Genomic DNA, 12,813 nt, shown 5'->3' with positions numbered 1-12,813 from the left:
GAACTAAAGAGGTCCAAGGACTGACCCTTGAGGTACTCCACAAGTCATGGCCACGTAATCAGAATCATAGCTGCCAATCGTATCAAAGTAAATACCTAATCTGATAATGTTCAGAATGTCCAACCAAGTTTTCCAGCCTATGTAGCAGGATTCTGTAATCTACAGTATCAAACACAGCACTGAGATCCAGCAGAACCAGGACTGATACTTGACCAGAATGAGTATGCAACATAACATAAAAATTTATCACAATTCCCACTCTCACTTTAAAAGTCATTAAGCTGGTTAACTTTCTCAGTTATCTTGGATATAAAAGTGAGATTAGTTACAGTTGTACAGTGTAGAGGCGTCCACAGTCCTTCAGAAGTGGCTTAATCCCAGCTGTCTTTAGTGACATGAGGAAAAAAGCCTGATGCCAGTGAGTTGGTAACTATAAGTAGGAAATCATAAAAAGTCTGATGGTATTATCCAAAGTGCATCTTGTTGATTTCAGGTGCCAAACCTTTTAGTAGGATATTTAAATCAACCATATTAAATTGTGACAAAACACCAGAGTTAAGATTTGGACATAGACTGTATTGCTTGTTATACTGGGTCTCAATAATGTCTGATTGTTTTAATTTTTACACTAAAACAAAGTTGCAAACTCATTGCATTTCTCAGTGGAATCAGTATAATAACACAAAATGACCATAACAGTATTGATTATGTTACTGCATCTAAGCTTATCAACCCTAGATACAGGAAAATAGACCATATCATGATACTTCCACCAACATGTTTGAAAGATGATATAATTCTGTAATGCAGCCTTTTCTTTCTTTTTTTTTTAAACACAATGCTTCAAATTTAAACCAATAAAACTTTTTTTTATTCTTATTGATCTACAAAATATTTTCATCAAACCGTAGTTCTGGCCACATTACCCTCAGCAGACGGGTTTGACCTTGATAACAGTATCATTTCCCCATTTCATAGCATTGAGAGCGAGAAGCATGGGCTTTACTATGGCAAACTACAGCATGCTGTGTTTTTAGAGTTTGTGTTTCTGAGGCGGTTAACAATGACCTTAAATTACTCCCTTCTGTGCAGCCTTTCAGATTGTCACTTGGTATCAGCTCTTTTCTGTTCTATTCTGCAGTCATTTAGCAAACGCTTTCCTCCTGAGCGACTTACATATGAGAGTAAGAACAACACTAGCAAGAAATCAAACAATAGGGGACACCGTAGATTAGTGTGACCGCTGCAAGTCCAATTGGATGCAGGTGTTGCCATGTAGCGCTGTATGTCGGACTTTCTTCTCAAAACAAACAAACAAACAAAAAAACACAAAGACACGATGTACATCAAAACACTGAATGATTAACAGATTATCTTGGAAAATAAGCTAATAACATTTAAATTTACTAGTCTGTCTATGTTCCAACCATTACTTAATTAGCTGTGGGTGAGGAAAACACCTGAAATGAGTGTTAATAGATAATACTACAGTTTTTATTTCATTATGCTTGTCTGCAATGTGGAAAAGATCAGATTAGATCATCCCTCTCACATTCCTGACCTTCCTAACGGCATTCCACCTACTCCTACTCAATCAGAAGTAATAACTAATAATAATACATTTTATTTTGGGGTGCCTTTTTTGACACTTAAGGTCACCTTACAAGATAAAACAAAAGCAAATCAGTAAATACACACATAAATAATGCATAAAACATTAATCGTAAGTCAACCTTTAATATTAAATTGAATGTTAAAGCTTAAATATTTTCTTAAATGGATATAAGTTTGCTTAAGTAGGAATAAGATTTGGATTTCTGGTGCATTTGCCTGTATCTGCAGATGTTTGACTGTGTGGTTAGAAATGAGCCAAAATAAACAGCACTACTCATCATGCTCTTCATGATAAAAGTCATGCACTGCAGTGGTGCATCATGATTCCTTTAATGGTTCATTATATAAAGTGTTAGTCTGTTGCACCAGATCTGGCAACATTTTTCATTGATAGCAGATTTGCTGACAGTCAAAAATATCATCAAAATTTTCTTTTAACTAAATTTAATTTGGTTGAACTTCACTATAAGAGGGTTTTATCTTCTCATTATTCTCATCAATACACAGAAATAATCTGGTTTTTCATCACACAATACACCCAATAAGAAAGATTTTATGTGAAGACACTAAAAAACATATTTATAATAAATGTTTTAGAATTTTTTTTATCGGCTTATGCAGCATTTATAGCTTTTCATCACTGTTCATCATGATATCTGATAGCATGCTGCTGAATGAGATTAGATAACAGAAGCATGTGGGGTTCGTATCAGTTAGTGGATATGTAAATCAGGTTTCTGATGCTAATAAAGTGCTAGGAATGGAATATAAATGATGACATTTATTGTAATCTGACATGTCTCTTGCTCTGTGTTGCAGAGATGTCGGATTACATGGACAAAGTGGATCGCTTGAAGTGTCTGGTGCTAAACATGCCTCCTCCGAACCACGACACGCTGCAGTTTATGTGTAAACATCTCAGACGGTGAGGCGATGGAAATGAAATGACGTGTAGCCCGTCTGTCTTCCTGTGATGCTTTAGGTCACTGTTAAAATGACATATTTTTTTAAGCAAAAAAATCTGATAAAAAAAAAAAAAACAAACAAAAAAAACCCATCTCTTCCTCATAATGTTTCCTTCTAAATGTGACCACTAGAGGGGGTAGTTCTCTCTGTAATCTTATGTGAAGGATTCTTTGGCCACAGCTCACAAAGTACGCAAGTGCTGCACCAGGATCACACTGTTGTTAAGTTTGGGTTCCTGTGAAGATGAAAAGGCTGGCGGAAGATGAATGGCATACAATGTTCTGCAAGCCAGTTCCTTTTACAGTACATAAAATGTGTGTTTTTTACCGCCTATGGTTTTTCCTTCCACTCCACGGGTGAGTGTTCGTGTTCTGAGGCCGATGTTTGTGCCAGGGTGTGGTGGGGCCCCATGAATTTGTCAACTATGTGTCTTTCTCTCATTTTCTTTCCGATGTCATTCCTTTCTCTCCTCCCTCTGTTTCTCATTTATTATCTCTCTGCTCAATCACCCCCCCTCCCCCCTCGTCTCCCCTCTCGCTCACTCACTGTCATCCTTTTCTTGCTTCCTCCCTATTTTCCTCCCTCTCTTTTTCATTCTTCCTTCCCTTTTCACATCCCTTTTTTTTCCCTTTTCTCTCCCTCCTCCCTCTCCTCCTTCGCTCTCCTCCTTGCCTCGACGATCCCATGGGAGCCTTGTGGTTCGTCTGCTGGAAGGCATACCAACACCACCGCCGCCACCACTGGAACCTCTTTACTTCGTTCTCTTCTCCCTCTTCCTCGCTCACGTCTTTTTTTTCCTCTTCCCTCTCCTCTATCCTTTTTTCCTCCTCTCTTTTTAATGTGGAAGTTTTGAGCAATTGCTGGCTTCTTCTGTGGCTTGGTGGGAATGGCATTTTTAGAAGAATGCCTCATACTGTGGCTTTAACCCATTCAGCAACACATACAGCAACATAGGTAGATACAGGTGGTGGATGTGGAACACATGTTTGCACAAATCTACAGTATAAATCCCACTTCCACGTGCATAAAAATGCATGCAAGAAAGGAAAACAGGGTCACTGGCTCATGTACAGATATGTTAGTTGAGTTTCTGCTTTAGGTTTGTTTGACGTTACATCATATCTGACAGCTTCACACTGTATATGCATCTATACGCCTGCAATCCCAGCAGTTATGCTGGCAAGCGCTTAACCAGCAAACATGCAAGTATCACTAATCATGCATTACAGCAGCAGCCGGTGGGAATCTTGTTAAATTTGCAGGTATTTGGTTGTGAACCAAAAAAAAAAGAGATAAGCTTAACATCCTCCAAGTGATTTCTTAAGGGGGGATTTGACTCTGCTTAGCAGATTTTATGGCACTCCATTTAAGAGTGGTTGAAACATTTCACTTAAAGCCACAAATGTCAACTTCATGGTGGCCCTTTTGGAAATGTCAGGGATCACCAAACAAGCAGATTCCCCCCCACTCCCGTTGTTGCTGAGATCTAGCAGTCAGTAAAAGTCTGTGGCCCTTTTGGAATGATCAGGATTTCTGTGTTCATTAATCTTAAAATGCGGTCTGACATTCATCCATATCTATCTGATATAATTATAGACATAAAGTCGGACTTTTCACGTCTTTATTGAATACACTTTGAATATGTTGACGAATGCAGTGCAAGCAATTTTCAACAAAGTTGTTTCATTTTGTTAACATTTCCTAAATGTCTCAACAGAACAATCCTCTTTATGTCGTGTTGAGATCAGGAACCTCAATGCTGCATGACAATACTGAAAGGTTCATCTTTTTCAACCATACTGTTGTTGTTCATGCTTGTGGTCACTGGAATGTGGGATCATCCGAACACTTGCGCAGAGACTGCTGCCTGGTTTTCTCCAGGAAATTTTCTCAAGTTTAAAATTCAGGCTGTCCACAAACACTTCAGTGCATCCAGACTCTGATATGCAGTCATTCAGATCAGTGTTTTTATATTTTTAATAAAAGTTTGTTCTAGTCTTTTTTTTCCTTTCGCCCATGGATAACTATCCATTGAATCCCGTATTAAATGTTCATCCTTCAAGCAGTCACATGAATGAAGATTTTGATTTAGGATTTCTGCAGGTTTTCTGCTCCTATCTGTGGGTTTTTGTTTTTATTTTTTTGTTTCCAGATTGCATGATGTGCTCTTGAAGAGATCTTTGTAAAATGCCCACTCCTACAGATGAGCAACATTTGTTCATTTCCTCCATTTGTGAAAGGTTTTGATGAACAATGGATATTTAGGAATGCTTTGCATCGTTTTTTTTGCTATTGCCAAAAATTTGGTCAAATCTCTTATAACTCCAATTTTTAGAGGGTCCACTGAGGTCTCCAGAGTTACTGCCATCATCAGGTGTGCGGCTTACTGTGATGACAGAGCGCCTGAAAATATGTTGTGACAATGCAAACCTAACTTATTGTATACTTTTACTGCATACCTCTTCCTCTAAATGACAATCTACTGGAATACAGTTTTCCTATTTCAAAGCTATGATAAGAACTTAAATGCAGGAATAATCAAATATATCTGTACACACTTCAACTGAGTACAAGTTGCATGTTAGAAGATGTGATCAACGGATATTCCACCCAAAACATATTTATTTCATTCTCATTTTACTCAAGGATGTATTAACCCTGAATCTTTTGCTCTTGTCTTCCTTGCAGAGTGCTGGAACATTCAGACACCAACAGAATGACCTCCCAAAACTTTGGCATTGTGTTTGGACCTACACTGATGCGCCCAGAGCGTGATAACGGCAACATGGCGGTGAATATGATTTACCAGAACCAGGCAGTGGAGCTCATCCTCAGCGAGTATGACCACATATTCAGAACAAGAGGCCTGTCTTGATCTTTCGCTCCCAAAAGGAGAGAGGCGACGGCTCTATGTGCTCCTGCAGAACACCCAAAAGCATAAGCATTGCAGCAAAGCCTGTAGACTCATATGGTGTAAAGTGGGTTTCACATCAAAAGATAATTACAGGGTAAAAAGAACCAGGACAGAAAGCTGCTAATCATGATATCTGGCCTCCATATAAAGCAGTGTTAAAACAATAATAGTAAAACAAGCCAATTTTAGCTGCAATACTTGTGCCTTTGAATGCAGATGTGGATCTCAGATCTCAGCCATAGTTCACTCCTGGAGAAAACACAATCTCAACACTTCTTGACATATATATTTTAAATAAAATATTATATATATATATATATATAAGTATACATACATATATATATATATATATATATATATATATATATATATATATATATATATATATATATATATATATATAATATATATATATATATATATATATATAAAACATTTTTTAAAAAGTAATAAAAATATTAACTTTCCCCCAGCCTGCCCAGCTATCTGTGTGTTACTCAGTAATTTATGAAGGAACATGAAGAGGTTCGTGTCTTAATGTAGCACTGGAACTTAAGTAAGCTGAACCATTTCACTGTGAAAAAATAAGCACCAACATGTCTTGCAAGACAGACCACAGACGCCACCTGCAGCATTAGTGTGGCTATATAGTGAAAAGGTAAGAACCCAGTTGGTCGTGTAAATCTTCCCGCATCTCCACTGAAATGGAAGTTTTAATTCTGATTTTTGAGATTATGAGAGAGAACTCTCCAAAAAAAATGTGATTTCATCGATGGGAGGAATTCGCCAACAGTGCAGCAAAAGTTCCTTTTTAGTACTTTGTAGATTGTGGACCTTCAGAACTTTCCTTGTGAAATTATATTTTTATTAGTGCAAACTTGTTTAAATTTGAATGGTTACAGTGTAAATATGTGAAATATTGACTGTCAACTAGTAGCACTTTGCATACGGTGTGTAACTTAAATATACTTTTGGCTATAGTCAAACTGAAGCTTTGGACTTTGAGATGTTGTTAAAATGCGACTTGGACCTGATTAACTCTGCTCCAATAAAAACATGAAGAAACCGATGTGATCTGGTTCTGTGATATTTGCTGAGGATGTGCCTGTCAGGCTGTGATGGACTGGCGAGCTGTCCAGGGTGTACCCTGCCTGTCGCCCAAAGCCAGCTGGGATAGGCTCCAGCTTCCCCGCGACCCTGAATTGGAATAAGCGGTTCGGAAAATGAATGAATGAATGAATGCCTGTCAGGTTGTTCGTAGCGAGCAAAGGCTTGCGTGAGAGATAGTGGAGGCGTGTGGAGGTATGTGGGCCTCGGAGACTCGGCGGGTGGAAGCATCCCCTGTGATTGGTGCAAATGCTGCTTTTAATAACAGAACAAAAGGGGAACTGGAAATGCATATGTTTTAAAAATGTGGATTTTCCCCTCAAACCCTCTCACTCTGTGGCCTGGGTAATTTTATATTGACTGTGGGTTTGGCAAAAGACGAAAAAGAGCTGAAGGGAGGCACTGCTGGGGGGGGTGGGGTTATTAAATATATTCCTTCATTTTTGTGTTTGTATCAATTTAAGTCATGTGAGCCTGTTGGACGGGGTTCGAGTTGTGTGTAGCTGATTGATGAGGAGTTGTCTTAACTTGATCCTGCATCCACTGCTGAGGACGTCCTTTAAGTTTGATTGACTCCGAAATATTTTCAGCTTGACTAGACAAACCACTCTTGTTTATTTAATCCAAATCTATGTGTGCACAGCATATATGAGTGTTTATTTGAACTTCACTCAGTCAGTATGTCTCTCTTTCATGTTTTTTTTTTCACAGCAATATACCAGAGGGCTCCTCATATCAGATGTTTGCATTATTTCCATTATGCAAGTAGATTCTGACAGCTGAAACTATTGATGCGTCCACCGTTTCATTAACCAATTGTGCTGTATGTTTTGTTCTTACCCCAAATTCTGAGACTGGAGGGATTTTTCCTGTCAATAAAACCCCAGAGGCATTAAACTGCTGCAGAGTGAGCTCTCTGATGTGTTTTATTCCACTTTGGTGTGACGGCGCTAATCACCCCCTAAAATTAGAATCATTCCATCAGAGACGCAATCAAACTCTCCTCCCTCCTAATCAGCAGTTTGCTGGCAGCAAGAGTCAAAGTCTCTTACATCATTCTGCTCTATTGTCTTTCTTTCCTTCTTGTGCTTAATTAAAGGCTAAATACAAATTGTGCTTCTGTGTCGTTGTGGAGGGAAAAAAAAGCAAAGTAAACTTTTGAAGAAAAAACTTGCCTACAACAACACATTTTTTGACACTTGGACTGATGTCATGCAACAACTCTACATTATTTCCAAAGCCGTTTTGCATCTGTAGGTGGTTATTTTGTTTGCGGCATCACTGAGACAAAATGATTTTGGGTCTGTGTAGCATTTATGAGAATTGTGAAAAGAAGTAAATCAGAAGGTTGTGAAATGTTTACATCTGGTATATGTTTTTCAGCCAAGCAGCTCTCAAACCTCATTCAAGTTTTCACCGCTGATGTTTGAATGGAGATCTTTGGACAGGGTAGATTTTAAGTTTTTAACCGATTCTGCCACTGAGGGATAGACACTTTGTCTGAATTTAATTATGTTGGATTAAGATAAAGACTTTGGTCTCCACTCTCTGTTATTTACTTTATAAAGTAGCTACAGGTAGAATGAAAGAAAAGACATGTCAGTCAACATTTCTCTACCCACCACTCATCTCCATCTTCAGCTGCGTTCAAAACTCTTTCTGAGAAATGAAACTTGCATAGCACCCATCCAGACAACCTGTTGCTCATGTATGAGAGTTGTTGCACTAATATGACACCGATGTTTCCAGCTAGTGAAGGGTAGCCAAGCACATGTGAAGTCACTTCCCCAAAAGATGCCATTCTACAGCTTTTATCAGCCCAACCTAAACCAGAGAAAGACAACATCAGCAACTGTAGGTGCTACAGTTGACTTAACACTACTGATGCATGGCAGCAACCTAACCTGGGATGGCACCTGTTAAGGTTACGGTAAGTTTCCCCCACAACCACATACACACACACACACACACACACATCACCACCATAATCCTTGCTTATACTCAAGATTTTTACTAGCAACGCAGGCAGCTCCGATGAATCATCATGCTAATTGACAGAGCCACAAAGAACAGCATAAGAAAGCTCTTTTCAGATCTTTACCTCTGTTTACTTGCGTGGAAAACAGCCGAGACTCAATACTTTCCAAAGCAGATACCATGCTTGTATCAAAATTAAATGCCTTAGCATTTAGTCAGTCTTTTAGTGGCATTTTTCAGCCTTCTGATTTAAAATAAGTGTAATGTGCCATTCACATTCATCATAGCTACTTTAAAAATGAAAGAAGCCTAAAATTTGTAGAATTAAAACAAACATATTAACCTGCCAGTAATAGGAATATATATATTTTTTTTAAATAAAATGTTTACTATTAGGTCATAAATCAGGACAGGACAGGAAAATATTTACATTTTTAATTAGAAAAATAAAATGAAATAGAAGATTCTGGTGACAATTTGTATACAAATTTATTACAAACATGCAAAAAAAAAAAGGGTTAATACAAAAGTTGCTTAGGTGCAAAGAAAATATTTTAAAAACAATGGTACATGTCATAAAAAAAACTGCAGGAATTGAGTGGAAGAAAAATATTTATCACCTTAAAAGAACAGATAAGGAACTATGCAAGAAGAAGATAGATGATGGTGTGACACATATGCATATCACTTATGCATATATTTGACGATAAACACACACATACACACCTATTATGACCAAGAAGTGTCTTTGATGCACAGTATGCATGAATGCTGCAAGATTAGCAACACCTCATGCACCACCATCTTATCTCATCATACCAAGGCTTTGTCGGATCGCTCAGTGTCTGAGTACATCTGAGGCACTTTTCATGTTGACTACACTGCAGTCAGAAAGAGGAAGTTGAAAACCAATGTATGTGTCCTGAGTCTTGACCCTCTTGCCACACCTGAAAAGATAACTCAAACGTGTGAGGCTGCAGCACATGTAAATTAGCATGAGAAATAGCGGAAATTTAAACACAACATCAAGATTCTGTGTGATTATCAGGCAAACAGGAAAATAGTGTAAACTGTGTCTGCTGCCTCGAGGGGAAAATCCCCCCGGGACACTGACTTCATCTTTTGTCCCGTTAACAACTCAAACAGATACAGAAATGACTGTCCGAGCAAGGTATGCACTTAAAGAAGGAGCAGTTCACTGCGTTTGTGTGAACAATAAATAAAGCCACCTTTCAGTGGTTCCTCTTTTTCTGCTAGCTTGAAACATTAAGCGGATGGTTGATTAATTAAAGCCACAGAGCATGGTAGTTGACCTGAATGCAAGAGTTGGTTTTTTCCTTTTGATTTCACAGCATAAATAAGAAAAATCCTGCCAGTATAACTTCTATTGTAAAAAAAAAATTCACAAATGCTCACAAACTTTGATACAAGGCAAGACCTGCATGTGCATTTTTGATGGAGAACATCTCACAATCATTTCTCAAGTTGAAAATTGATGTATCAAAAATATAATTTAGATAGAAATACATTATTTTTGCCCTCATTAAGAAGAATAAATTTCTTAACAAGGTGTCTGCTGATGTGGCTGCAGGCCTTGACCACAGGCACTAAAAGCACAATATATCCAAACTAAATGTCTTTGCAACTTGTAAACGTTTGGTTTCTGAGTCTATTAATCGGTGTGAGTCTATATGTAAACTGTCAGGTTATTTTAAATGACGTGAAAAAACAAAACAAAACAGTTGTTACTGTATCATTGCAATACATAAATATTTGTTTTGTGCAACAGACAGCAGCAGAGAGCATTTTTAAAAGATTTCTACAATGTCACAACAGGATGTGTAAGACGACCTCATTTCACTCAGTGAACTGTGCTATCTGTCCTGGAAAACAACTAACATAAAAACAAAAAAAAAAGTTCAATCAAGTCTATTTTACATGATAAAATACTGCAATTTGTATTGCTATGAAAAAACTGATATGGCTTCCTCTCCTGCAAGGTCATGTAACCTTTGGTGGTTTTGTGCATTTCTTCAAGCTGTAAAACAACTGAGAGCGGAGCTGTTATATACGAGGGGGGGCATAGAAAAATGAAAAGATATGCACTCGAATGGCTCGTTAGAGTCACCTTAGGTTTTTATTCTCGGTAACTCTGTTAGATCCAGGCTCAGTTCACATTTGTCCAAGTCTCTATTCTGGTCTTCAGTGTTTCCATCCCACAGGCTGTTTTCTGTATTGTCGATACGGTTTGCTGTAGCATAACTGCTTTCTTCGTCTTTGTCTCCGTTCTCCCTTACAGCTGATTCACGGGTGAGACTACCTCCTAGCTCATCTGGGGCCTCTGACAAACTCGCATGTGCCTCTGCATCTCTCTCCTCCTCTTCTGCTTCCTCTTTGAGGGCATCTGGAGCTCCATCCAGACTAGAGTCACTGAGGAAGGAGTGGGCAGTCTGGGTGTCATCTATTGACAGAGGGGTGTTTTCAGGGCTGCCCACCAGGCTGCTGCCAGCTACCAGGGGGAGAGGCACCTCCTCGTGGTCTTGGTCTGGATCCTGGTCTTTGCTGCAGTAGGCATAGCGGTGGTTCATGTGCTGGGAGTAAGAGCCTGAGTGAGAGAAGCGCTTACCGCACTTGTCACATTGATAGGGTTTCTCTCCGGAGTGCAGCCGGCTGTGCTCAATCAGATGGTGCTTATGCTTGAAGGCCTTGTTGCAAATCTTGCATTCATGAGGACGCTTGCCTGTAATTATACAAACAAGCGGGAATCTATTTAGTAAAAAAAAAGTTTTAAAAAAAAGTTTTTAAAAAAAACAGTCAGTTTGTGTTTTTTATGTACATAATATAATATTTTGAGGGAAAGTAATAATTTTTCTATTTTATTTTTATTATTGCGTCATGACTGAAAGAAGTGAAACAACAAATCTAGCTCTGTCTAAATGTATTTAAAATGTCCATGTTTCTAAATTATTCTAATTACAAAATAAATAAATAAATAATAGTTTAAAAAAAGGGTAGATGTAATTAACTTACATGCAAGCAGTTATCAGCAGGAAAGTAAACAAGCATTTTTACCGAAATCTCAAACTGTTTCTTTAACTAAAAGCTTACTTATTTAGAGAAAATAGGAAATGTCACATATGTATCCCCAGACTGTTAATGACCTGTGTGCTCGTATTTGTGTCGGAGCAGAGAGCTACTCTTCTGAAAGGTTTTTTCACAGATGTCACAAGCGTAAAGTCCCTCATCTGTCTTCCTCAGCCTCTTCCTTGCCGGCCCTCCTTCCACCTCGAAACCGTCGTCAATGAGAGACAGATAGTCCAGAGAGCTGCGACTTAACCCCTCACCCTGAAGGACAAACAATGTCAACTCTAACAACAGCACAAAAATATCTGATAAAGAAATTTCTACTATAGTAGACGATGATAAAATGCTGTAAAATATATATATATATGTATATATATATATATATATATATATGTGTATATATATATATATGTGTATATATATATATATGTATATATGTATATATATATATATATATATATATATATATATATATATATATATATATATATATATATATATATATATATATATATATATATATATATATATATATATATATATATATATATATATATTTAATATTTCTATTAAATTCAATGGGACATTGTGTCCAAACCTTTGACTGGTAGTATAAACACACACTATACATATATATATATATATATATATATATATATATATATATATATATATATATATATATATATATATATATATATATATATATATATATATATATATATATATATATGTATATATATATATATATATATATATATATATATATATATATATATATATATATATATGTATATATATATATATATATGTATATATATGTATATATATATATATATATATATATATATATATATATATATATATATATATATATATATGTATATATATATATATATATATATGTATATATATGTATATATATATATATATATATATATATATATATATATATATATATATATATATATATATATATATATATATATATATGTATATATATATATATATATATATATATATATGTATATATATACATATATATATATATATATATATATATGTATATATAGTGTGTGTTTATACTACCAGTCAAAGGTTTGGACACAATGTCCCATTGAATTTAATAGAAAAGTGTGTCCAAACATTCT

At 36.5% G+C, this 12,813-nt stretch overlaps 2 protein-coding genes across 2 annotated transcripts in view; one reads left to right on the top strand and one right to left on the bottom strand.

Annotated features, from left to right (window-relative positions):
• Window positions 1–5,506, top strand: part of arhgap9 (Rho GTPase activating protein 9) — a gene marked incomplete at its 5' end in the record, with an annotated part of 43,940 nt that extends 38,434 nt beyond the window's left edge. Inside the window, 2 exons of the mRNA XM_079242504.1 lie at window positions 2,434–2,539; window positions 5,269–5,506. Of these exons, the coding sequence (XP_079098630.1) occupies window positions 2,434–2,539; window positions 5,269–5,455 (293 nt within the window). The 3' untranslated portion in view covers window positions 5,456–5,506. The remainder of the gene's footprint in view (window positions 1–2,433; window positions 2,540–5,268) is intronic.
• A 5,201-nt stretch (window positions 5,507–10,707) lies between these two features.
• LOC306757454 (zinc finger E-box-binding homeobox protein zag-1) overlaps window positions 10,708–12,813 on the bottom strand; it is a gene marked incomplete at both ends in the record, with an annotated part of 28,887 nt that continues 26,781 nt past the window's right edge. The window contains 2 exons of the mRNA XM_079242503.1: window positions 10,708–11,318; window positions 11,740–11,923. Of these exons, the coding sequence (XP_079098629.1) occupies window positions 10,708–11,318; window positions 11,740–11,923 (795 nt within the window). The remainder of the gene's footprint in view (window positions 11,319–11,739; window positions 11,924–12,813) is intronic.

The sequence above is a fragment of the Telmatherina bonti genome, assembly GCF_933228915.1.
Source record: "Telmatherina bonti genome assembly, chromosome: 6".
Taxonomy (NCBI): Eukaryota; Metazoa; Chordata; class Actinopteri; order Atheriniformes; family Telmatherinidae; genus Telmatherina; species Telmatherina bonti.
The sequence above is the reverse complement of the archived record's forward strand: the minus strand, read 5'-3'. Positions and strand labels throughout refer to the sequence as shown.